The 27166-nt window shown below is 52.2% G+C and overlaps 1 protein-coding gene across 6 annotated transcripts in view; it reads right to left on the bottom strand.

Annotated features, from left to right (window-relative positions):
• The window catches only part of pxb, a 408186-nt gene that overhangs the window by 191047 nt on the left and 189973 nt on the right, over positions 1–27166 (bottom strand). Inside the window, exon 1 of one of the 6 annotated variants that reach the window (XM_065444313.1) lies at positions 15854–16001. The exons of 2 other annotated variants lie outside the window; for them this stretch is intronic. Coding sequence is in view for 1 of the 4 variants with exons in the window: in XM_065444310.2 (XP_065300382.1) it covers positions 15838–15955 (118 nt within the window). In the remaining 3 variants the exon portion in view is untranslated. Of the gene's footprint in view, positions 1–11580; positions 11863–11887; positions 11989–15837; positions 16002–27166 lie in introns of those variants that run through there. 3 more of the 6 variants (XM_065444310.2, XM_065444312.1, XM_065444314.2) reach the window with 3 other exon arrangements.

The raw sequence follows: 27166 nt of genomic DNA, 5'->3' as shown, positions 1-27166 counted from the left end.
TGAGATGTTTAACGCACTCAAAACGCGCAGTGGGTATCCGAAACTGCACCATAACGGCTAAAATATGCCGTCCCGCTGGTGTACTTGGTGGTGTCTCGAGATACGCGCCCCTTGCCGTGGTGTAAGGTATTTATAAATATTCATCGCCATCCTCACTGTGCAGCTCTGCAAACATAAGAATGAGCGAATCAAGGAGAAAGAAGGCAAATGTATCCGGGCGCGCAAGCCGATCTTCACGGCGGCCTCTTTTTCCCGACGCTGTTGCATGTCCTTCTGCGCGCCCAGTGACGTTCCGCGTTAGCGTGCCGCTGACGCTTTTTGCTTCTTCGCCGTTTCAGCGCACGAAGTTCCCGCGAAGTAGAGATTGGCAGCCCCATCACGACACCGTGACCAACGGGGCCAAGTCAAAGCCAAGTCCAAATCCGAAGCTGTAAGCCGGTCCACCGTCGGCCCCCGGCAGCTGCTCCACTAGAAAGAGCGTGCGGGCCTTCCGTCGGGAGCAGGGTTTCAACGAAAAATACCAAGAGCCGAGACAAGACAGCCAGTGCGCACCGCGATATGAAAAGCAGTAAAAGAGCAGCGGCAGCAGCAGAGACGCGCAGGCAGACGTCATTGGCGGCGCCCGTCTTCGGTGCTACGTGACCTGCGTCTCGGAAGGCTGCAGCCGTGTCATCTCATGACTGGAGCCGCACACGTAGAGGAGCAGGAGGAGGAGGAGGGGGCACGTGTCCACTTCGTTAGGTGGCCACTGGTCCCCCACTGCTGCTGCCTTCTCGACCCCGCTGCTCAATGCGCAGCATAAAAGCGCCGGCTGCCCGCGGCTCTTGTAACCATCGCGACGCAGTCCCAGGCGCGAGCAAGCAGCACCGGCGAGCTGAAGCCCAGTGTGACCAACGTGACCGCGATTTACGACCCCCTTCTGAGGGGTCTGATTTGACCTGACAGCTCTAGGCTGAGCGCGCCGGGAGTGCGACAGTGGGATGAGCACGCCCGGAGCAATAAAAGCGGGCCACGACGGTTTTGACAGGCCGCGAAATGGTCGTCGTAAAACAATGCTCCTGATCTCTCCACCCGAGGCGTCGCTCCTCCGCGAGAACTCGGGGCCCCAGGAACGCTCGCCAGGGAGCTAGACTCGCAGAAAAAAAAAAAAAAAAAGTCGAAACTCGTCGTCTTCTGGATGCCGCAATATGCAAAGATGACTGCGAACGCCACATCATCTACGTAGGCGAACTCCAACGAGGCAATGGAGCGCGAAGGCAGCGACGGAGCGCGCTCTGACGACGACAGCGCGGAGAATATTCAGCCGCGAGACCCCGCAAGACGCCCTTCAGACTCGAGCCTCGCGAGTCCGTCTCAAACTGGACAAGGTGTATAATTAGGTGAACATTTCCACGACTCTGTTCTTGTACTCATCTGTGGGTAATTCACTCTGTTAACGCCCAAAGATAGAAGAAAGCAATTGTTTACCTAACAGTCACACGAAAACGTTACCAAAGTTGCCGCGAAACAGTTTAAACAGCAAGCAAGCCTACCGCGCATCCAAGCAGCGCATGCCACAATCTCCAGCGAACGACAAATGAAAACAAAGTGCTTTGACTAAGCCCCGCGGCGAACAAGTACAAATGCTTCGTTACGTAAGAAAGAGAAGAAGGCACGGTGATCATCGGCTGCAGCAAACCCCCGACGCATAATGACGCTAATGAAGCGGATAACGAGCGATGCGCTGGCTGGACGCGGGAGGGGCACGACGCGCACGCGCGGCCGTTCGAGCCAGCCGCAAAATTCAAACGAGGCTCGAGTGGCACAGGTAAGCGGGAGCAGCCGTGGCCCCGAATATAGACCGTCTCGATGAAAGACGCGCCGTGTTGCGCAAGCTATGGTTCCCCGATGCCTCGACTAATTGACGATCCAGACAGAAGGAACGGGGCATTAAGTATGTACTACGTACAGCAACAGTATAACGTTCCTTTGATGAGACGGCGGCACTGACTTCTGGGAGCCTTCAACGCGAATTAACGTCGTGATTCCAGTGTCGCGACGAGCTTCGACGGGAGCAACGAACCTTCTTTCGTCGGTCCCGTCAATTCTAATGCCGAATAAACTCGGCTTACACGGGCGACAGCGAACGGGTGAGCTAACTGCGCGTTTACGACGAGCACCGCAGCGGCAATGGCAGGAATGAAGGCTCATTACGCGGGTTCGTTCGCGATGCTGCCATCGCAAAATAACGACTCGAGCAACGAAAAATCAGAATGAAACGACGCACACGAGGAACCTCGTAAGCTAACTAAAGAAGGCCGGCGTGTATACGAGAATGTTCAGAAGAGAAATAGTAACGGCCTTTGGAGTGCACGCAGATACCGTGCACGCTAATGCTTCGACAAGCGATAGAGCATTCACCGATGATATGGCATACACGGGCACAAGGGCGTGACAAAAAAGGTGCGTATAACGAGCATTTCTTGCGCTCCTCGCAGCGGAGAGAGTCGAGCGCGAACGCCACGACACCGAAGCCACACACGGGACACGTGTCGCGACTGGGGCGGCCGATGGCGACGCGGCCAACGGCACGCGCGCGCTCCACATTCCTTGCGCTGGGATTCGACAGTTTCCTAAGGCCGTAAAAGAAAGAGAACGCTGCGAGGGGCTGATGAACGTCATCATCGTTAGGGCGCGCTCTTTCAACTCTGCAGTATACGCGATGAGTAAGTCTGTAGGTCACATATTCCACAACACTACCCCGGGTGGGCATGAAATGAAGAGGAATTAATTAGGTTAGAAATTGGATTACAATATTAATTAGATTGTAGGGTATTACGTGCCCAAACCACGATCTAATTATGATGCACGCCGTACCGGGGGACTCCCGAATAATTATGGCCACCTGGGGTTCCTTAACGCGCACCTAAACATAAGTATACACGGGTGCTTTTGCACTTCACCCCCATTGACATGGGGCCGCCGCGGCCGGGATTCGAACCGGCGACTTCGTGCTTAGCAGCGCAACACCAAAGTCACTAAGCAACCACGGCGGGTCTATGCAACGAAACAAAGCACGAGGAAAATATTTCCTGACACGGGCCAGGGTGCTACAGGTGAAAGCGAGTTTCCTACAGACAACGTTATCTCCAATGCAAGTGTCAGTCTAAAGCAACCCATAAATATTTAAATGTATCAATACTATCCAGAGTCGGCTCACTAGTGTAATCAAAGGCACTGTAATCTAGTATTTTCTCTTTGGCGTGAAATATGAGATTTTTCTGCCTTATCAGTATTTAGGGCTAGTCAATTTTCTGAAAACCATTTATCCACCTTCAGCAGTTCGACATATGTCTTGCAATGATGAGAGTGGGTCGCCTGAGTAAATAAACTACAGCAGTGTCATCGGCGTACACTAAGACATTTGATAACTTAAGTGCGTGTGGTAAATCGTGCATGTGTAATGAAAACGGAATAGGTTCTAAAACCGAGCCTCGTGGTACACCGCATATGACATCGGTGAAAGTGGAGTGATGTTTATTAATTACCACTCGTTGCCTTCGTGTTTTAATATAGCTGTGGAAGAATCGAAGCACATTTCCAACACTAACATGAGATTCCAGTTGTTTTGACAGTATGAGGTGACAGAGTGTATCAAACGCCGCCTTTCTTATACAAAGAAAAATTGGCACAGCAATTTTCTGCTTTTAAGAGCAGAGTTAATGGATTGCAAAAGTGTTAAAACTGCGGTTGATTTAGATCGACCTGCGACAAAGCCATGCTGCTGAGGGCCGATAATCTTATTGCTTACAAGAAATTCATTTAACTGTAGTACAATTCGTTTTTTTTTTCAAGTAGTGTATTAATTACACTAAGAATTGAAATTGATCTGTAACTACTCGGATGGATAGGATCACTAGCCAGTTTTGTACACAGGGATAACCTTTGTGACATTCAGTATATTGGGGTGCGTCTTGCTACTTATCGCATCGTTTAACACATGACAAAGGGTCATCATGCATAAGACATCAATATTGTTTTTCAGCATCCTAACATGAATTTGCATGCGATAGATTTGATTTCCTCAAGTGTTACTTCACGAAACAAAAATCAGTGCCGACGCTTCTCTGGACCCTGGTTGCGTGAACTCAAAGAACAGACTGCTTATATATATTCTCACCAGTTTTTGTGAAACAGTCGTTAACGTTATTACCAATCAGCGACAACCAATTGGACATTACTGCTTTCGCATTCACAACTCATAACAAGTGCTTAGGCGTCGTCAGAATTTTTGCAGTTGTCGCTGTTGCTATTGTTGCAAAGTGCGGCAGCATATTGGAACTCGGGACAAATATATTTCCCGGAATGACAGCAGAAGCAACGTTGAGTGAGAGACTAAACGACAGTGTGTAATTAATGAGACGAGAAAACTAGCTGGGCGGTCACATTTCTTTTTCTCCCCATGTTACTTCGCACTGATCGAGTTTGAACACAATAAAATAATAATTATTCAGCGTATTTAGGTATTTCATTCGCTTCGAATTTAAGCAGCTTACTTCAAGCAGCCTTGGAGCCGCACAGGACCACCGAGAGAGAATATTTGCTCGCCCAGCTTGCGCAAATATCGAGCCGCACCTATACGTATACCGGCCTCAAGCTCCCCGCAATGACTCCTCAAAACGCTCAGAGTTGAAAGTGCATTACGAGGCTACGTCACGCAGCCGTTATTGACCTAATTTTCTCGCTCCCTGAAGTAAATGAGAGACAGGGAGAGATACATGAGATGCGAAAGGCAGGGAGGTTAAGCGGAAGATAGACATCCAGTTTACTACCCTACACTGGGGAAGGACAAAAGGAGACAGAAAAACAGAGAAAAACTTCACACACAGAGAGAGAGGGGGGGATGAAGCACGCAGGAGCACCACAGCCACCCAAACCGGTCGCCCGACTGGAGGCGCTCCAGTGGCGCCTTCGTCGCCTTCTGGTGTGAAGACCGCATCGGCCGGCACTCTCTGAGATCGCCTGCTCAGAAAGCGACCGGTCGAATCCCACATGCCCTCTGTAATTGCCTTCGCTACAGACCCCAGAGACGATCGGTCGTGACGGCGTAGGAAGTAATTTTAGCTTTAACAATGTGCCAACAGACACATTCATTTGATGCAGTGTATTCATGTGCAGTCGCGTACTATTGCCTGCGGACGTAATGATTTCGGACGGGAGCGGAATGTTTAGTAGTGCCTTGAGTACAGTGGAGGTTCCTCGTCTCTCGATATGCGCTGCTTGTTACATTTAGTGATGCTCAAACGACATATGGAGAGATAGAGAAACAGACGACAGGAAAGTCAGGGAGGTTAACCAGACACACGTCCGGTTTGCTACCCTGCACTGGGTAAGGGGTATCTGGACGAAGAGAGAGAGAGAGAGCACAGTTTCGCGCACATTTGAAGGTTGGCAACGAGTCAACACACGGTTGGCGAGACCTGTGGACTTTAGGTATCCCAACAACGCTGCTCTCAATGATACTACTGCTGCTGATACTATTACCACCACCACCACTACCACCACTACTAGCAGCGGCAGAAGTAGTACTACTACTACTACTACTACTACTACTACTACTACTACTACTACTACTCAGTAAACTAGTAATACTTCTACAGCTGCTAACTTACGCCAGTACTCTAGTAGTAGTAGTAGTAGTAGTAGTAGTAGTAGTAGTAGTAGTAGTAGTAGTATTGGTGGCAGTAGCAGTAGTGGTAGTGGGCAGCAGCACACTATGGTACGTTCACACTTTCGTTCGCGCGGGATGTCCCGGATGTTCGCGCGGCTCGAAATTGCGCAGCAGTTGTCTCCGCTCGCGTCGAGTTCGTGTGTTTATGTTGCGCGTCTCCACCATTGCTTGGACAGACAATGATGAACCCCGAGCAAGAAGAGGCAGTACTGCTCGGCCTGTTGGCAAGCACCTTTCTGGCGATGCATGACGCGCAGAAGCATTCGCCGAAGAGACGGCGGCAGCGGCGTTGGTGGGTTCGCCCACCAATCTCGCGACCGATCTTGTGCCACAAGTCGTCCTTCAGCACGTTGTCTTTGTGCTTCAAGTGGCGCTTATCGTAGAGGACTGGGTGGTTGCGCACCAGTTCGATCAGCATTTCGCATGTGGATGTCGCGGCGGACTTTGATGACTGCGACGACTGCGACATGACGTGAGACTCGGCCGCCATCTTTGGAAGTTCTGTTTCGCGCTCCCCGATTGGTCAGCGCCGCGCGGCGGCGAGGCAATCCGGCGGCAGCTGCCGCAAAAATCGGTACGGGAGCGATCGGCGCGGAAGGGGCTTTTCCGGCGGATCTCGCCGCCGCCGAACTGGGTTCCGCCGAACTGGGCGCCGCTCCAGACGCCGAATGTCTCAGTGTGAACGGGGCATAAGCCCGTCGCACACGGAGTGGGGGAGGGCGCCCTGCCATACTTGCGCCCAGTCAAATAAACTCGGGCAAGTCACGAGCGACACGCGGGCGGGAATCGGCAAGCGTGTCTCGTCTGCTTCATTAACCGGATGCGCCCTAACGAGGAGGCACCCGCCACGCCGTTGCCCTGCCAGCACGGACACGCGGCGATCGCAAAAGACGCCAACGGGGCACGGCGAGAGCAACGCAAAGCGGAGCGTGCAGGGGCTGCGCGGAAAGAAAAGGCGAAAGAGTGCGAAAACAAGAGAGCAGGGGCCGGTCGTTAGCAGCAGCTGCCAAGGGTTCGTCACGTTCCGAGCACCGCGCACACACTCGGCACACGCGCCACCGAGCGGGGCGGCGACAACGGCGGCCCGCATCGCGCGCTGCCGCCGCCGCGGGGATTTACGGTGAAGCACTTCCCCAGTGCGTGCTGAGGTCCCTCGTAGCGCGTGCGCCAAACCAGCGCCGCGTTACGATGGCGCGAGCACTGCTCGCTCGTAACATTTCAGAGGGCGCGCACATATCGGCGCACTTGAACGTCAAGCCCATCCAGCGCACGACCCGCAACCGAGTGTACACGGGCGCACTACGCATACCAGCGGTGCTTGTGCAGAGGCGAGTCATCTGCACAGGCAACGCCCGCGCGATCGAGCGAGCCACGGATGAAGAAAACGACCATACTGCACGGGCCAGTACATTCGATCTCGGCACTGGCTGTCAAAAGGCTACGCAGAGCTGCACGGTTTTTGCGAAGCGTTGCGGTGCACGCTCGAAGACTGCGGGCGCACGCAGCGGGCGAGCCGAGAGCGTTGTAATTGGCGGGTCTAATCGAAGGCGCTCACTGGGCCGCCGCCGCTCGCACACGCCATGCCGACTCCCTCATCGCCACCCCGCCCGCACGCTGCTTCCAAGCTGTGCGCCCGGTAGGCTTCTTCTGCAGCAGCTTCCGTGGCAGCTCGTTCCCGTACACGCGTTGGCGCCAGCGAGGCGGCGGAGCTAAATATAACGCACTGCGTGGACGTCGCCTGGGCGCTGCTTTAACGCAGGGCACGGCGACGTCCTTATTACGCCATACGAGCGCTCGCTCAGCCACCTCGAGTGCGCGCGCTTTCCTTTCTGCTCGTTTCGTGCGCCGACGCTTCGCTGCCATGCGAGCCAAGCGTGAGGTGCGCGCGCCTGGAAGGCGAAACCCGGGTCGGCCTCTCGCACCGCCTCGCTCGCCGCTCGCGGTGAAAGTAGTTCAGCCGGCCGCTCGGCGCGGCGGGCGGCGGGCGGCCACTGCGAGCTCGCTGCGCTCCTGCGTGGACCCGTGGGAAAACGAGCGGCCATCCGAGTGCGCCGCCTCTGCGAGACGACATCACGGGGCACGAGCTGGTGGCCAGAACAAACTGAGCTGCACTTGCGCGGCAAGGAAAAAGGCCGAGAGGAAAGCAGTGCTCGCCCGAGGCCTCTCCACGTATCCCTCGATTCCTTTCACTGTGTAGAGAGGCCAAATACGATGCCACTAATGCAGACGAATATTCGTGGCTCATTACACATTAATCATACGCGCTATGACGGCTATGCCCTAGAGCCGCCGGACATATCTATGGAGAAAGTGATATCGCTATGGCCGCATAATAACGACGAAACAAGTTGCGTAAACACGCAGAAAAAGCATTTCCTCGATTTACGACGCGATTATATATGGTTAATTTTTGTTGGTTTTCGCAGAGCTGTTCCGACGACACAGTGGTACTCCAAGGAGCAGCGACGTCACTTGGTGTCAAAGCACGTGTATGAAAAGTGCTCTCATCAGCAGCAACACCAAACGGCTTAGTCAAAGACAAGGGTAATATTCTTATACGCTTCTCATTTTCCTGCCCTCACTGCACGGTCTTACTCCTAGCCTCATTCTAGAAAACGTGACGGCATCGGATGAAGTCTGCACAAATGTCGACCGAGCTGCAACAAAGACTATATGCAGGCTAACTATACTCGCGCTCACATGAACAGGGTAATAAGGAAAGCGCCACAGTGACGATCAAGAAGAAAAATAAAAGAAAGAAAAGAAACGCTAAAAGAAAAGGAAAAGGGGCGGGGCGAAGGGACGAAAGACAGTCCACACTTCCGGCTATGCCAACCAGAAGCCAGTATATACTTCAACACGAACACAATAAATACTTCAATGCAGTCGCAGAATATGAAGCTGGCAATGTGAACATGAGAATGTGACGTACGCAATCTTTGATTTCCGTTATCCAGAAATACCATAAACGGCACAGAGTTATGCGCAGCCACTTGATCGTAGCGTGATTATTCTGTCATAGACATTTCGCGTAATGCTCACGAAAATGTGCGCACACGGACTCCGCCTGTAAGGTTTCTCACGAGAAGCTCTTCCACTGCCAGTGCGCTGATCCCGCTCTGGATATGCGCTGCGCGAACCTTCCCAAAAGTGCCCCCCCCCCCCCCCCCCTCCACCGTCGCACCAAGACTACGCGAACACCCAATCGCGCCAGCCCGACAGCAGTGAGCCGACCACTTTTCTACGATTCGAGACAAGCTGACGGGAACGGGCGACTGAGGACGATGTTTGGAGAAGCCACGGGGGCAACTTTTCGTGAGGGATACAAAAAAAAGAAGAGCTGGGCCGGCGCAGCGTGTCTGCGCATGTGAGCCGCGTCGCTACTTCCGTAAAAGCGAAGCGATCGCCCCCCGAACAACGGCACGTTCCCACAATTTTCGCCGCACGCTGTCAGCGGCCGCTCAGACAAGACAATGCGATCGCCGCAGAAGCTGTCGGTCAGCGCCGCGGAGCCGCAACAAAAGACGGGAACCGGTGTACTACGTACCTGGGGCGTCGCCATAATTGCGTGCCCCAACAGCTCGGGCCGATCGCATGCGGGGTCAGAGCGAGCTCGCCTATAGAAGACGGTGCCCCGCGCAGTGTTGCGGAAGCCAGAGTCGAGAGGCCGAGTTCACGACGCCGCTAACAACTCGGTGCTGGCGCGTTTGCTCTCGTATATACAGGAACCGGCGAAAGCACTGCCAATATGTCAAAGAGTGGGAGTCGTTATATGCGAACCGGTTCGTGAGTTCAGCTCTCCGTGCGATGGAGTCAGCTGTCGCTTGTACTACGCTGCATAGCACTAGCGAGAATGCGCAAGGAAGGCCCAGTTTACAGCAAACACATGTCGGGAAAAATACAGGCACATACAAAAAAACGAGACACGGCTCTCAAAAGAGCAGGAGGAAAGCGAAGATGGTTTCTAAAAAAAAAAAGGAAAGAACAAACAAAGAAAGAGGTACTACGTGAGTTGCCGTTAGACCTCTCCCTAGAATGCATAACGCTGGCTAACCCGTTATCGGCAAATATCGACGAAAGCCTGGTGGCCCAACTAGAACACAATGGCGAGTTGCCTTCCACGCAACGTCACCCGGCATCCGAGCACTCGAGCTCGTGCAGCAAACTCTGCAACACCTCGGAGTTGTCAGTTCAGCCATGCAACGCTACGAGAGGGCTTTGTTCTCGACAGGGCGTTGCAGACGAGTGCGGCCGCGACTGCACGTGCCCTGTGTTGACGATCGGCTGCCGCCGCTGGTGGCCGCGGATGATAGCGGGGCAGCGGACCTCGCAGACTGCGGACGGGTGACACGCGGAGGTTTCGCTGAGTTCGGCACAGGGGCAGGCTTCAAAGTGCCGCTACAGTTTGGCATAATCATTAGGGGCGAGAACGAGTACCGTAAAACTGCTACCGACCAATCCGAGTCCACCTGCAGCCCTATAGATGCCACATTCCCCGTTAACAAAAAGCATTCGATCTTTCCAAAACGCCGACATTATCACGTACCCGTGCACTACCAAATCTCTTTAGGAACAGGTGGGAAGTGCACGGAGTCAACATGACACAGCCTTTTCTCCTGCTTCGAGAGCGTTATCCTCGAGTTTTTAGAAATTGGTATTGAGAATGCAGCCGTTGAAAAATTAAGCAAACCTGTGCGTCTCGATGAGAAATGCGCACCGTTCAGCAAGCGTTCGCCAATCTAACGATGGGTTTAAATTTGCAGTGGCCAAATTCACGACATTGTACGCGTCATCGATGTTTATCAGGAATGGATGCGTTGGGCACTTCCACTAGCAAAAATGCAATTAAAAAAAAGAAGAAAAAGAAACTATCGTATACGCGCGCCATCGTCCGATCCCAAAAGGTAGTTTCATCTGCAAACAGCTTCGTTATCGATGCCTCTGAATAGTTTAAGAGGAGGCCAGCCTCAACAAAGGCGGCCGCCGCTTTGCCGAAACGCAGCGCCGCATGCATCAGCCCTTCTGACACAAACCACGAGGAGGACCGGTCGCGGTCAAGTGACAAGCCACGAAGCCTCTTTGGCCAGTCCAAACACGTGCACTCCTCCCCAGCAGATGGGCCGAGCGCCAACAATCAGAACTCGTTGGGCGCCATCACAGGAAAGGTTCGCCGAAGCCAGCGTCGGGGCCACCTATGGGGGAGTCGGCGATACAAGCCGACCGCCCTTTGCGAAGACATCGAGGCAGATAAGGAAGCGGCGATTCTCATGACCTGTTTTCCTGCCGCTTAATCACGGCTCGGCGAGAGCGCCGTCTGGCTTCGACGGGAAAGGCAGGGGAGTCGAATCGATGAGCAACTGTCGTGAGCGCCGTTCGTGGCGGACGTTGCCCGCATGGCGCAGATTTCTCGCGCGATTGTCTTGCGCGGCGCGCGCACTTGGAGACGCAATGCCACCAAAGGAATCAGCCACACGCTTATTGTCGACTGGCTTCGGAAGCGGGACGCTGAAATGAGCTCAAAGGCGAAGGGGCCGTAAATAACTGCATCGGCACCGCGAATGCAAAGGGGCAGGAGCCGCACGAGCCAAGGAGGTCTCAGGAAGATGACGAAGTCCCGTTGTCCAAACTTCGGTATTATTCGAGGTCATCTTGAACATAATTCCACTGCGGCATAAAAAGACAGCAAGATAAAGTAGTCCGCGATCTAGAACGGCTAAAAAGCCAAGACCACCACAAGACCACCTTCCCCCATTGGAAACGGCGGGGTCGCCTACTCCGAAAGCATGATGGGAAAATGAAACACGCACGAACACACGGCGCGAGAGACTTCTAATAAAGCGGTTTCGTTATGGTTTACTACACGCACTCACCACCCAGGAGAGTTGGACCATTCTTCGGAAGACACCACGAAGGTCACCAATTTTCGCAAGCTGCTCTTTCTGACGTTAAACCACTTGTGCAGATTGCGAAGCTTAGACGGCTCTCGCATTCCGCAGTAACGGGCGCTTCTACGGGGAGGCCTCGCGTCGGGGGAGATAAATCGATGAGCAGCTGTCCTCTGCCGCGTCCGTGGCAGCCGGTTACATGCACGTCGCTGCCGGTTCTCACGGCACTACCCTCACGGCTATGCGAGAAGCACCGAACGGGGCATGGCGGTTAGCACTTCGCCGTACTCACCGTGTAGAACAAGCAACACGTCATGGATGACCGAAATGTTGGAAGCCGTGCGGCGCGCCGCAAGGCTGGCGATTTCGTTGTAAGCTTTACTTATTGCTTGTACACGCCCCCTTTCAATTTATAGACTGTCGAGTATGACGTCATGGCACCGAGCTTTCATGCATTGTGCTGTGTAGATTAGATTATGTGGTTTTTACGTGCCAAAACCACGATCTGATTGAGGCACACCGTAGTGGGGGGGGACTGGAAATTCTGACCACCTGGGCTTCTTTACCGTGCACCTCAATCTAAGTACACGGGTGTTTTCACATTTCGCCTATATCGAAATGCGGCCGTCGTAGCATTGTGCTGTGTAGTACACACTATATCTGGCGTCTATATGGCCAACCATTCTTCGTTTCGCTGGTTCCGCAGCTGTCCGCCCATGCGGTCCGTACCGTCAAGTGCCTTGCCTGTGACGCATGACCGCTCCCGATACGCTGTGGAATATGTTCTTATCCTTTCGGGCACGATGCCTCCTCCCCAGAGAGGCGAGTCATTCAGTGCAGGCCATGGTGTTAGAATAGGTTAGGTTAACCTATTCTAACACCATGGTGCAGGCTATTACTCTGAACTTGTAGGATCGGCGCACGTACGCTATGAAGGTGCAAATGTGCGACGGTATGTACCCGAACACGCTGCGAGCGAGCGTCGACACGACAATGGACGTGAATGTGTCCCTTGAAGTGACCCACGGGGATATCGTAGAAACTATAGAAAGTTTGCTCCTCGAGCTTTGTGACGTTGGAAGAAATGAAAGCCTTCAAATCAATGGAAGCACACAACTATTTGCGTGTATGGAAGCAAACAACTCGGTCTCGGCACGCCGCTTTCTCTGCCGTCGTTGCTCGCTGGGCTTGAGGCGATCCGCATGTGCTTGCCTAATGCTGTAGCCGAGATGCAGCGACGGGGCCCAGTCTGGGTTCGTGCTATCGAACAAATCGGATGATGGCGTCCCTGCGAATCAAATACATTCACTTCTTCAGAGGGTAGTCCTTGCTTACCACGTTTTTCGCGAACATTTTGTTCACGGCACAAGCCTCTTACCTGTCACGAAGTACGCTCCGCACACACGTAAATTGAGGCTCTGGGGGTGAAGGTCGGCTCGAATAATGTGAGCCAACGACAACGTGCGCCGATTTGTGCTGAGCGTCTTAGAGCGCTCGCACCTGTCTACGACGATCTTCGGAGTTAATGTTAGTAGGCTTCCTTCGCCTGGAGCTGTCGCTACGGTTGGAGCAGCCAACGACTGAGCACAAAACCATATTGAATCTGCGAGTGGTCGCGAACCAACACCACGCGAGCTGACAGAGGCAGCGGTAAGCAAGGAGTGGCCCGGCAGCGGTTCGTCAGCATGGCCGACAGGCATCTCACGGTGACGGGATGTGACGTCGGCGCAAGCCATGTATAGGAGTCGCGGGAAGTATATCCTCAACTAGAGTGACTTTAAACATTCTGTTCGCATTGATGCGTGGCATTTAACAGACACTTGGCACATCACATGTACGGTGGCGGCGCTTACGCGGGAAACATGACAGCCCAGGCTAAACCCATCGGTAGAAGAGCTATGCGAAATTAAACGAATAACGATGCCGTGTCAGACGCGAGAGATAAATTTCACGTCAGTGCAGCAATTCGCAACTACAGCCGTATAAGACCGGCTGCGAAACAGTCACAGAACGCGACAGAGCAAAGATGAGTTCTTTTTGTCTCTCCCGCGTTCATCAACGCAATGTATCGGGGCACGGGAACGGAAGCAAGATACCCGAGTGCATTTCCACCAACAGGCGTACACCTGAAGGCGGAAGGAAAGCGGGCCATTCAAAGGCTATCGCCCATTTGGTGGCAGCCGAAACGTGCACGTACGATGACCGCCTAGAGCACGATGCAACGCGCGCGCAGTGCGAAAAATCCCGCCTTCTTTGGCGGCTCGTTTCCCCGCGAGAAGGGACAACAAAACAGCCATCGATCAGCAAGCGACAAGAAGTGCTTCGCGTGGCCGGTGCAAGGCAGGCAAGCTTGCCGCCATCGACTCGGGTTGTTCTAACGCCCGAAATCGCGCCGATGGCGACGAGGCAGAAACGACGCCGTTTTGCCTTTTCCTGCGAGAAACAAATCCACGCACATTGCAGCGACGAAGCTGCGGCGCCCGGTCCTCTCAAGCGTTTGTCCTTCCGCAATGACCGTTCCTCCTCCCAAAGCGCCTGCGTTTTTGAGTGGCCATTGTTGGAAAAGGTGCTCCCCCGTCGCGGCCGTGTTCCGCTTTGCGGCAAGAAGAAGAAAGAAAGCGAAGCCAAGAAGCAGCGTCGTCGTCGATTTCGAGGGCAGCTCGGTAACGACCGAGAGCGCGACACGAAAGCGGCTCGGCGCGCTACAGTTTAAATGGCCTTCCTTGAATGGGCGCACCTGCGCGGCATCGCTGCCGTCCGCGTGGAGCTGTGGCGAACCGAGCGTAACGCGCATGCGCGCGCAGCCAGATCGCGGTTTGCGTTTGCCTAAACAAAGAAGGTCGGTGTTTTGGGAGGCGTGTCTGTCTGCACTTGGAATCATTCTGCGGCCGCCAGGGCCGTGAGATGGACGCCACCACGTGCGCTGCCGACGTGGCCGCTGGGTGGACCACGTCGTTGAAGCGAGATGCGCAGCTACAGCGCAACGACGGCAAGGTCGCGGCAGACTTGATGGTTCAGATGTGGACCGTGAGATTTATAGTCGAGTGGAGCGCACTGGGGAACGCTTAGCAGCGCGGTGACCCAAACTTCGCGGCCGCTGGCATTTGTGAGTACGCTCTGGGCCACTTGGATAAAGTGAAATATACTGCAGCACGCCTGGAACGCGAGGTGTGGCCTCGTTTAAACAAACGCGGTCGGCGCAGCGATGCCGGACCTTTGCTACGAGACTCGCACGGGGTACATAAGGCGCTGCCACGTACTTCTCGTATGGGCGAACGACTGAATGGAGCGTGGTGCGCCGTCAGAGCGCGCACACAGAGGGCGACATTTTTCTCGTTGTGTCTCGCACACCGAATGAGCTGACCTCGAAATGACCGCCACGGCAAGCAGCGCACTGCAGTGTAGTATGCCCAGACGTCGGCCACTTGTCGCGTCGACAAACCACATGACAACACACACAAAGAAAACACTTGGCGAAGTGAACACGAAACACTCGCTTACACCGTTTCCTAAAATGCCTGGGATCTGCTCGATTCACCGTTAACAAATGACAAAACTAAGTGGTCTACGCGTTTCGCATTTCATTTTACCAGTAATATGCTTATTTATAGGGGTATCCTATGCTGCTCTTAAATTTGTAACAAAATATGCGACAAACCCTTTGTGGCTGAATGTCTGGCTTAACTAACAATCGTAGCACAACTGTATGAAGTGGGTATGCATTCAAATAGTGTGTATTTGAACGTGTAATGTAAAGCCCACACCACAGGTACGCTTGCGGACGCGCGCAAGCTCGTGTCTACGTGCCTATAGCACCTGCCGCGCCTCGCGAGGAGTGGCGGTTTGCGTGTGTGTGTGTGTGTGTGTGGGGGGGGGGGGGTAAGACACTACACAACAGCAAGTCAGTCAACAACACAGACTCAATGATTAAACTGTTACGAAATTCACACAATTGCTGTGTGAATCCAGCTGTTCGGGTTTCGTTGAGAAACATCGAGTCACGCTTAACACGCATAACAATATGTCAACAACGTCTCAAACGACACTTTTGAAGGGCTCTAGTTTATAAAGCCACCATATGCTTGTGACTTCAGTGACCACGAGCGCAAATTCAAATCGTGCGTACGGTCTCAGAAGCAGTGGGAGGGCGACTGTGAGTGACCACAAAACGACAGTTTTGTGTACAGCAAGTGTGTAGAGCTGGCCCCGTCGAAGACTAGAATGCACATAGTGTGAGCTTACCAAACGTCGAGCTTACCATGCCTCGCGCTGCACCGATAACTCTCGAAACGGGACGCAGACGACAGTGTTTACCAGGGACAATCGACGCGCCGCTACCGTTACGACGACGCCGGCGCATACACTGGGCACGGCACGAAGACCAGCGTCGGCCTCCCGAGCCTCCTCACCGCCCCCCCTTCCCCTTGCGCATTGCCCAATTCATCAGCGGCAATCGCGGGAGCTAGAGACACGAGGAAAAACAAAATCAATCCGAGCCACGCACAGAAGTTAGCTTAAAAATAGACATTAGAATAAACAGACAGAAGTGCTGCCATCTGTTCAACGCAGGTGGGTACAGGGCGGTAGACAACGACGATGATTGCTGGCGGCTCACAACTGGAATCCATCGAAAGCAGTTGGCGCGGCGCGCAATCAGCATTGCAGACGGCGTGCGCGGGCGTACTCCAGGAATTGAGCCACGCCAATATTGTTGGCAAATAAGGGGAACGGCGGTGGGACGCTGTCTCCTCAATTCGTAAGCGTGACGGAGCCCACCATAAGCGTTCAATCGGTGTCTTCACCAGAATGCGAGCTCGCAGATCTCCTCGGACGAGACCGACGTCGGCGCTGAATTCGCGCTGTTTGCGTGAGTCTACATTTTCCTACACGATTTCAAAGTCAGAGGTAAGAGTGCATTTAGCGCCTATGTTTCGAGTCATCGAACTGTTACTCTCTCAAAGATGCTGAGCGCCCTTCGGAGAGGTGACTCAGAAACCTCGGAGTGAATTGAATCACAAATGTCGACTCGACAATGACGTTAGGCGACTGTGCAATCTGTCTGCAAAGGATACGCTGTGCAAACTAAGCACCGAATCTTTCCACTGAGCTCAATGCTGCGAACGCGTTCGGATTAACGCAAGTGCAACTTCCCGCAACTGCGTAGTGGGTGCACTGAGAGGGAGGGAGGAAGAGGCCGCACGCACAGCTCCGGACTCATTTCGACCGCCCAGCGAAAAGCACAAGCGTTCCTGCATTCCGCCCTCTTTCTGCAAAATAAAATTGAGCAAAGTCCGGCAAGCAAACCCGCGACCTCGTGCTCAGCAACACAATGCAACAGCCAAGCGGCGAGTACCGTGTGCATTTTAGGCTGTCAGACCGACCTTAAGTAACGTGAATTATTGTCAGTAGCCATTTTGAAAATTGTGTAGCGCGATTATTTATTTATTTGGTACAGCACTAACTGTCTATAGTGACTGCTCAGGTTACTCGGAAATAGAAAAGAATAAATTATTGTAGAATCAGAATTTATTATTAAAAGTTGGGTCATATTACAGATATTTAGTATACAAAAGGAGGTCCCATAGAAAAAGGCTGTTTTGGGACCTCCTTTGCTTTTTGAAGATCGCTGCATATGACATGTGCACCACCTCACGTGGTAATACGCACTTAACAAAGAAAGAATCGTTGTTCCTGGATTTTGATTGCCTCCTCACCGAAGCCGTTGGACTAAAACCCTTTTGTCCTATAGTCCGTTCAAAGTACCATGCGTTCTAGCCCGTTTCGTCAGACCAAAGGAACGTTGGTCATATGAGTGAAGAACCTTTCAACAGAAGTGCATATTCATTTTTCTATGCTTTCATTGTATGTTCGTAGTTGCCATATCTGTATTTGATTTTAACGCGACAGAGTTAAGGAGCTCGTGTCTCCCTCCGAGACACCGAGTTCTTTGGTTCGTTCCGCTTGCTCAGGCGCGCGTTTCCTTGCCGCGCCGAACGCTGCGTTGTTCGGCGCTCACCGCGTGATTGGTGGGTGCACAGTCCGATGCGGGGCGCCTCATAAGTGATCGCTGCGCCGTAGCGCATTGTCTTGCATCCCTTGGCGGGTCGACGGGAACGCTGTCGCGTTCCATTCTTGAAGGCGAAGCTTAAGCGTCCTCCAATTTTTATCTTGCATTGTATATTATTTTCACTATTTCAAGATACCCTGTGATGTAAAGTCCTTCAAATAGGTCTTTTGTAAATGTATCACTTTGCCTGCTGTCTGTATGGTCTCCAGGTCCCCTTAAGTTGTCTATGACAACTTTTTCGTCTGGAGGACCTCCAACATTGTGTTGGAAATAAACTGAACTGAAGTTACAAGAAACAACATTGCTTTACGCAATATGGGAAACGTATGCGTGGATACTGCGTTTCTGATGTTTTCAATCGGCTGCTCCCTTGAATTTCTCGCGTTAAATTGAAGATGCAGCCTAAAAGAGGCACTCATATGTGTCTCAGCTGATAATTCTTTTTGCTTTTGTTGATGACGTGTTCTATATTATATTTAGTGCTTTTCTTTTTTTACAACTGTACTGTTAAGCAATACTGTATGTTCATCTTATTTAGTACGCAAATAATAGTTTCCTACTGTTTACCAGACGCATACAGCCTTGAGGTTCTCGCTGGCCTGCAATTTGTACTATTGTAGAATAGTTGAAATAAAGGTACGTACGTATGGTGCGTACATACATACATCTGTATGTATGTATGTATGTATGTATGTATGTATGTATGTATGTATGTATGTATGTATGTATGTATGTATGTATGTATGTATGTATGTATGTGCGTGCGTGCGTGCGTGCGTGCGTGCGTGCGTGCGTGCCTACATACGCATGTATGATCGATTGATTGACACTTCCGCTGTTCAAGTTAAGCTGGAATATGACGAACCATATGGTGAAGTGCACCGGATTACTCGCAATACGCCCGGGCTGTTCAAGGTGCGCCCAAATTTTCGGAGAGCAAACGCTCGTTATTTAATCCCCAATGCGACGCTCATTCGGGTAGAGGGCACTAATGCGCGACCTATATAGCGTTCCGCGACACGAGGCCACCCCCGGACGAGCTGCCTTCCAACCATCCGCGCCGAACCGATCGGAGCAGCCGCGGCCCGGACAGGGCGCAACCGGCGACGACAGCACTGGGGCCCGCCCGGCCCGAAACGGGGCGACGGAGGCGGACAGACCAGCCGCTCGCGAGGGAGCCGCCGCACGGTATACACAACAAGCCGTCAATCTGCATGCGGGCCCAGCAGAGGCTGTGCGTGCGGCACGCGGCTCGTCACGCAGCCAACGCAAGCCAAGTCGAGGCCTCCTTAGCCGGCGCACGCGAAGCTTAGGAGCCGACCCCCTAGCTAGCCGAGACTCGCGAGGAAAAAGAAGGGCTTCTCGCTCCCAAACGTGGCCAATTTTACGCCGGGAATAACGAGAGAGAGAGAAGGCGGGTGATGGATGGCGCTAGCGCCGAGAAGATGCCGTCCGCATCGCTGAGGAGCTCGGCCTGGTCCATTTTCCGGCAACCGGCGCTACAGTTCCTGATGGATTTGCGGGGATAACTCGAGCGCCTTCGGCCCCTTCCCGTTTCAGACCCTTTCGCTTCTCGACATTTTACTTCCTTTTTTTCGCGCGTCTACGTCCGCTCTGTTTCTCCCACGCGATGTTCATTCCGCTCTTTTCCCTTTCTTTCTTGGCGGGTGTCAGTGTTACGTCACCGAAAGACGTGGCTTTGGACTGACTTGGCGTTGACCTCCGCACCTTTTCACCGGCGCTCAACTGCGAGAGACTCGTTCGCCCGTTCATCTGGATGAAGACTTCCGGTGTTCGCGATTTGGTGACGTCACCGTAAGAAAATCGCGACGTAATACACTATACTTTCCTCTTTCCGTTGTCGATGCATCTGGAACAACCGTTATCGACCTGACGTTGGTCGAAAAACGAAGAAAAATGCCGCGAGACTGAAGCTATATATTTCACCTTTATCATCATCATCATCATGGTTACGCCTACTGCAGGGCAGAGGCCTCTCACATACTTCTCCAACTACCCCGGTCATGTACTAATTGTGGCCATGTTGTCCCTGCAAACTTCGTAATCTCATCCGCCCATCTAACTTTCTGCCGCCCCCTGCTACGCTTCCCTTCCGTTGGAATCCAGTCCGTAACCCTTAATGACCATCGGTTATCTTCCCTCCTCATTACATGTCCTGCTTATGTCCATTTCTTTTTCTTGATTTCAACTAAAATGTCATTTACCCGCGTTTGTTGCTTCACCCAATCTGCTCTTTTCTTATCCCTTAACGTTACACCCATCATTCTTCTTTCCATAGCTCGCTGCGTCGTCCTCAAGCAGAACTCTTTTCGTAAGCCTCCAGGTTTCTGCCCCGTACGTGAGTACTGGTAAGACAAAGCTGTTATACACTTTTCTCTTGAGGGATAATGGCAACCTGCTGTTTATGATCTGAGAATGCCTGCCAGAGGCACCCCAGCCCATTCTTTTTGTTCTGATTATTTGAGTCCCATGATCCGGATCCGCGGTCCTATATGAATACAACAATCACCTTTATACAATGTCACTAATCGCAAAAGCACAACAGCATGGCACGCAATACCAGCAGTGTCACTCTATTTCAGTGTTGTGGACGACCTTGAGACTGAACAAGCGGGCATGATTTAGCGAGGCAACACTTCCTTCGAGGAGTTTAGTGCGCCCATTGGATCTCGGAATGAAAACAATTAAACGAGGCTAGCCTGGCAGGCGAAGCGCAATCTTCAACGATGCAGTTAAAAGAGCGCCGTACATACACGGCGGCCTGAGATGACCTAAACCACACGCCCGCATGTTTGCACTGCACAACACAGTGAACCATCCACAACTCAAGAACATCGCGCAAGAAGAAATCGTACTGCGACAATCGTTAACGCTCGAGATATCTTCAACGGCTCTGTGCGTGAAAAGTTTCATCCAACGTTTCAGTCGATATATATTTCTCGGCTGCGACATATGTAGATATATAAAGCTTTCGCACTGTTACGAGCAGTGGTTTCCGTGCAGCGAATCAAGAACGGGGGAAAAAACTCCCGAGAAATCAAAGGACGTCGCTGCGCCATACTTGGCATCACGCTTGCACGTGCAGCGACGTGAAAGCTACGAAGTGTGCCGAAGCGGCCACCACCACCCGAACGGAGAAAGTAAGGACCAGCTCGGACCGCATATTCATCATCCCTCGGAGGAAGCACTCATCGAGGCAATCATTGGAATTACTCGTCAAAGCGCTTCGTGCCCGTCGTCTGCTCGCTCTTCCCCGCAGCGGGCGCGACGTGGCGGCCAACGGAAACGCCCGGCCGCCCGCGTGTGCGGTGCAGCGGCGCGCTCTTCTGCCAGACGGAGCTGCGGACGCATTCGGGAGGAGGGCCCGCTGCACGCACAGCGCGCGCGTGGGCGGGTGCCAGGCAGAGCCCGTCGCGGCAGTTCATCCCGGCTTTCATTCCGGGACACCAGATGACAGTCCGAGAAGAAAGCCTGACACACGCGCACGGAGTGAAGCTCGCCGGGGCCGCGCGTTATTTCCGGGCCATAAAACTGCGACAATGAAGAGAAGGCCGAGCGGGTCAAAACAGCGCTAAATATTATCCGGCTGCGCGAAAGAACGAAACATCGCACAAACGCGGAGGCTCGGATGCTACATTGGGAAGAAAAGCAGAAAGGCGCGGCCCCATCACATTATGCAGGGCCCCACGGTTACGCGCTCCCTCACGAGCGTTTCGGTGTTATGTATGTATGTGCATAAACGCGGCGGGCGACGAGTACGCTCGGACGAGAAACCTTAATTCATGCCGCGCTTTTAAAGAAAGCGGACACCGTGCTTATTCGTTTCTCTTTCGTTTATGTATTCTTTTTTTTCCCCTCTACGAGGCGGCCAGAAAAGCCGAGCAAAGGACGTGAAATAAATAAGCTAAGCGCAGTGAGGGTTCGCCGGGAAAGGAAGCAGGAGCGTAAAAGCGAGGCACCACATAGACAAAAGCGTGAGCGCAAAGAAGAGGCGAAGTTGAAACAAAAGTCCCAGAGTCAGCGGGCGTTAATGAACGCCGCTGCTACGGGGGAAGGTCGCGGGCGCTGGTCTTTTGTGATTTTCCCTCGCTCGCCAAGACGTGAAAAATGGGAGTTTGCGGGTGCGGTCAACTAAGAGCGGCCGCCCCCTCCCGTCCACATGGCGGCTTTTGAGCTCGTTTGTATCCGCGACGCGTTGTGCCTAATTGTTTTTTTACTTATTTGTTTCCGCGAGACCCTTTGCAGAAATACTTTTTTATTAAGATACTTTCTGGCCGCAGCGTCAAAGCTGCCCTGTCGCATTTGACTGCGAAATGTTCGTTCGCTTTCGCTTTTCCGAAAACCGAGCGTTCACTTCGTTCAGTGCAGCACTGTTCTAATATATATATATATATATATATATATATATAGCGCGACCTGCACATGAGGAGGGCTTGCAAGACTCCATTCCATTCTCAAGAACAGGCGCAGCAATGAACATTTGTGTGCTTGCAAATGAAACCACAAGATCTTTATGGAACACACCAAGCTTGAAGCACACACGCCTGCACCGACAGGACCCGTCCCTTCAATCTCGACCCCCACCGGGAGTCTCTCGACTCGAGACGACAGTACTTTGCCGACTTAGCTTGGTGTCGCTTTCACAAGATATGTGGCCTTCCGAGTCGGTATGAACAAGAGCGCGGCTTGCAGTCACTGCGCGGCAAGGAGACTATAGAACACGCACTTCGCCACTGTCCTCGACACAGCACGCACCGGCTGTCGCTAGCGGCCATCTTGGCACGCCTTGACGACACTTTCAGAACAGACAGGCTTGGAATGCCGACGTGAACTGACGTCGTACCGAAAGTCGGTAAAGGCATTGTTGATTTTTTTACATGGCAGTGACCTATTAGAAATACTATAATGATCCCGTCCTTTCTTTTTGTCCCCGCTCTTCCTTGCGTCCTTACTTCCCCTTTCCCATCCCCTAGAGCAGGGTAGCAAACGGGAGGTATCAACTCTAGTTAACCTCCCTGCCTTTCTCTCGTTTGCATCTCTGACTCTCAGCGAAAGAAAATAAAGATAACAGCCGAACAGAACTTCGAGAGAGCGAGAGGGCGCGCAAGCGAAGCAGCCGCCCCCTTCAAGAGCGTTCCCCGCCGCGATTGTGCGCTACGTGGCACGAATAAACCCGCAAAGAGCACGACACACGCGCGCGCATACAGAGTCTATACCGTTGCCGCGCGCTGCCAGTCATTCATCATCAACCGATCATCAGCCAAGCCGACAGCCAAAACTAAACCCTCTCGTTTCAACTTATTCTACAGCACAATAAACTCGCATTTATTACGCAGCCAAGCCTGCATGCTCCCTTCGACTGTGTCATTGCTCATGCGGCATTGGTCATAGCGCTGAAAAAAAAATTATAGAAAGAAAACATCGAAGAAGGTTGCCGAAGTAAGCGAACAAATGAATTGCCGGGAGGAAGAACCACGATCTGATTATGAGACACGCAGTAGCTAGGGACACCGAATTAATTTGGAACCCCTGGGTTTCCACAACGTCCACCTAAACACATAAGTACAAACGGTCATTTCTGTATTTCACGCTCTTGGAAATGCGGCCGCAGAGGCCGGAATCAATCCTATACGACATCGATCGGGCTCAGCAAGGCGGCGCCCTAAGGTATACCGTAAGGTACTACCTAAAATAATAACCACGAAGAGCTTATGTGGACAGCAGAAACGAAATGGACACATTAGCGATACTGCCGCATTACGCCGTTGGCGTCGATAAGGGCGTTTGATGACGGCGGCAGAAACTATCGTCGACAAGTTTCGGTGCACGGCACGAGAGCGAGACGACGGCGGTGGCACGACGACGATCGAGGTGAGCACAGCGCAACGATGACGCCGGCGTGAATAATTAAGGCGGCGAGGTGACAACGAAACCAAGACAGAGCGCTCCCTTTTAAGTGGCAGACTTATATTGAGAACCATAGGGTCCCGGCCAGCAGCACCTCAGGCAGCAGCAATGTGGCGAAGCACGCAGACAAACACGGCCCCCCAGGACGCACACTCGACGCGTCCGTATAGCTCTACGAGGGCAGCGAAGTCTGCACTGCAGTGCTCAGATTGACCCCGGCCTTTTCAAAGAAATTTCCGAACAAAAACAAACCCGTCAAAAGTGGGCCGAGAATCAATGGCGTCCCAGGGAGACGAGACACGCGAGGAGGCGCTTTTCGAGCGGCGGCCCCTCATTCCGCGCTTCATTAATCTGATCGCCGCCAGGGTGGCCATTCAGCGGCCATAACTGTCACAATCCAATATGGCGTCAGTGGCTGCCCCTTTCTCCGCGCAGACGGATGCGGAGCGAGACGTGAAAGGAGAGACCCCGCCACGGGGACGAGCACACACACGAGGCAGTGGCTCGACAAGGAATGGTGAAAAGAAAGCCGAGGAAGGAGAAACGAAAGCAGGAAATGTGTAAAAAATAATGACACGCCAGCGCCTTGACTATACGCTCTTTTGTATCGGCCTCCGAGGCCGGCCTAAAAGGAGGAGCGACTGCGCTTGATGTCTATGCCCGGTCCACCCTTAGGCCCTGTATACCGCGAGAGGCCTGCCACCACTGCTCAGCAAAACGGTGCAGCGATGTTGTAAGCACGAAGTGCGCTCGGGAGCACACGGCTGCGCGGCGAAGAGTGGCGCCCAATCCGGTCAATGCTAAATGGGACGAGATAACCGCAACTGTGTCCCTCGCTTTCTTCTATACTGTGCACATGTGCGCAATGCGACGCATTGCTTGTGGTGCGTCCGCTTCTAATGCAACGCAGCTTCTCTGCCATCGAGTAACTGCTTTATCCTTTCCTTCTTTATATGCGAGTCTCATAGACGTACTGCATACGAAATAACATAAAGTCATTTGTGACGTTATTCATGACATTGTAAAAACCTGATGTGAGTACATAAATGTCATCATGACCACCACTGGAAACTTTCATTTTGGCGCTAATTAATTAAATTATGGGGTTTACGTGCCAAAAACACGATCTGATTATGAGGCAGACCGTAGTGTGCGACTCCGGAATTCGGACCACTTGGGGTTCTTTAGCGTGCATCTAAGTCTACGTACACAGGGGTTTTCGGTGTCTTCGGTTGTATACCCGGATGAATATCGTGATGTTATGATAACGGCTGCTATACAGGTCGACTGTTTCCCAATATTGTCTAACAAAACCACTCGCAAAGCTCTTCACAGCTGCAGTATTGCAGGAAACCAAATAATGTAACGGGATTGCTGTGGCATAGAAGCGGCTATTGCAGAGTAAAACGTTTGCTGACGTAAAAGCAAAAAACAACCAACCCGCTCCTTCCCATGAAACCAGCTGGAAGGCTCTACAGGTAGGCCTACATAAACAATGGAAAGAAAGAAAGAAAGAAAGAAAGAAAGAAAGAAAGAAAGAAAGAAAGAAAGAAAGAAAGAAAGAAAGAAAGAAAGAAAGAAAGAAAGCGCAGGACCGTTACTTACAGAAACGAGGAGCACATGTGACGATGGATACCTTGAAAGTACTGCGCAAGTAAAAAAATATGTAGGCTCCACAAAAGAACCAAATTTCCTAAAATCCTTCAAGAAGACAGTCAACCGATCCCTTAGGACAAACCGAAACATTTGTTCCACAAGTATACTTCACAATAGAGAATACGTGAGAGACAGGCTGAGCCGGTAGCATACATCGCACGAAGTCGTGGCAATCAAGTCAGCTATCAGTCAGCGTTGTCGTATCGGGGCGCTGTTCCTGAAACACCATGAGAAAGAAGCGTACTGATATCAATCCTGTTATCTACGAAAGACACCGAGGTTTTATTTATTTTTTACTTTGCTTTTTACCCGTGTGACGATCGCTGCGAGAGGGCTCAAGCTTTGCTAACTTTTATGAAGCGCTGAGAATAAACGTCGGAAGCCGCCTCGCGGCGAGTGCCAGCCAATGAGAACGTCCGTTGGCAACAACAGTGGCGTGCCCTCGCCAACGCTGCATGCATCAGTTTGACAGCCACAGGCCTGCGACGAGCTTCGCGCATCTGGCAACCCTGGGAAGCGGGAACATCCTCCTCCTGTGCGGCGGCGGTCCCTTCCCTGCTCAATGGCGTCGCACCACACAGAGGCCGCTGAAAAGAGTATAGACGACGAGCGAGCGACGTTCGTTAATCACCGAATGTGACACTCGCAGGCCACGTGACCACGCAGGCTTCTTCCCGTTGAAGACGTGCACGAGAGAAGCTGCGCTCGCAGCCGCCTTTTTTTAAAGTCGACGGCGGGAATCTGATTCACTCAAGAGAATCGATGGCGGCAGATTTTGCTCGGTCCTGTAGGAAAGCGGACAAAAGTGAGGAGAGAGAGAGAGAGAGAGAGAGCTTGCTCGACCCAAACGTTCGTTACGAAGCGTTTCATCGAGAACACGAAACACGAGAGCAGTATTTAAGATAAGAAAGCAGCGTTAATAATAATCAATCAATCATTTATTTACCGTGCCCAGGAACAACCCTAGGATTTGAGTGCTGGCACACGCCATATAATAATAATAATAATAATAATAATAATAATAATAATAATAATAATAATAATAATAATAATAATATGCGAAAGCGTTTTTCGTCGCACACCAAGCGGAGAAGCACCGACGTGACGTCACCTCTCTGCATGAAGCAGCAGGTGGCGGCCGAACGGGACCACTTCATCTATGCTGACGCGTTGATATCTTATGAGCGTAGATCGCCAAGACGAGTGGCAATGAAGGAACGCAGGAGTGAATCCGGCGACGAGCTCCTCCAGAACAAGACGAACGTGAAAAGCGGAAGGAGAAGAAGAAAGGCTCTCGCGCCGGTATTGGCCACCTCTGCTTGCTGCGTACGTCATCTAACATTCCCTACTCGACCAACCGACCTTTTATTTGATCTGCTACTCCCATCTATTCCCTTGGGATACGCCTCTCTATTATCCCCTCGCTCCTTCCTTTAATTTCCTCCCCACTACGGACAGCTCTTCCTCGGAAGCGCCAGTGCAGTGTGCAAACCCAGCGTACGAGGTCGGAACAGGCTGCCGTACCGCACACTCGTGAAAGCTGAATGCGAGAGGCTACACCTCTTGGGGTATATTTACCGCATTCAAAACGCAGGCCAACTATGTTATTTTAACAGAATTTCACAAAAATAGCACGCAGTTCACCGAACAGGCGAAACGAGGTGAAATTGATTTTTTTTAGGCCTTTATCAACCGCTAGCTATACACGTAGAGCTATTATGACGGTGAGTGAGTGAGTGAAACAACTTTATTTGGTCCACAATAGACACGAGTAAACTCTGACGGTGAAAACTTTATCTTACGCAACATATCTAAACTATGAACGTCGTACCTCGACATTTCTTTCCATACCCTTTATTGTAAAATGCGCTCGCGGTCGTACTGTCTGTCTCCGAGTTCAGCGGCTAGAACCCATACGTG

The sequence above is a fragment of the Dermacentor albipictus genome, chromosome 10, assembly GCF_038994185.2.
Source record: "Dermacentor albipictus isolate Rhodes 1998 colony chromosome 10, USDA_Dalb.pri_finalv2, whole genome shotgun sequence".
Taxonomy (NCBI): domain Eukaryota; kingdom Metazoa; phylum Arthropoda; class Arachnida; order Ixodida; family Ixodidae; genus Dermacentor; species Dermacentor albipictus.
This window is presented reverse-complemented; position numbering and strand designations above follow the sequence as displayed.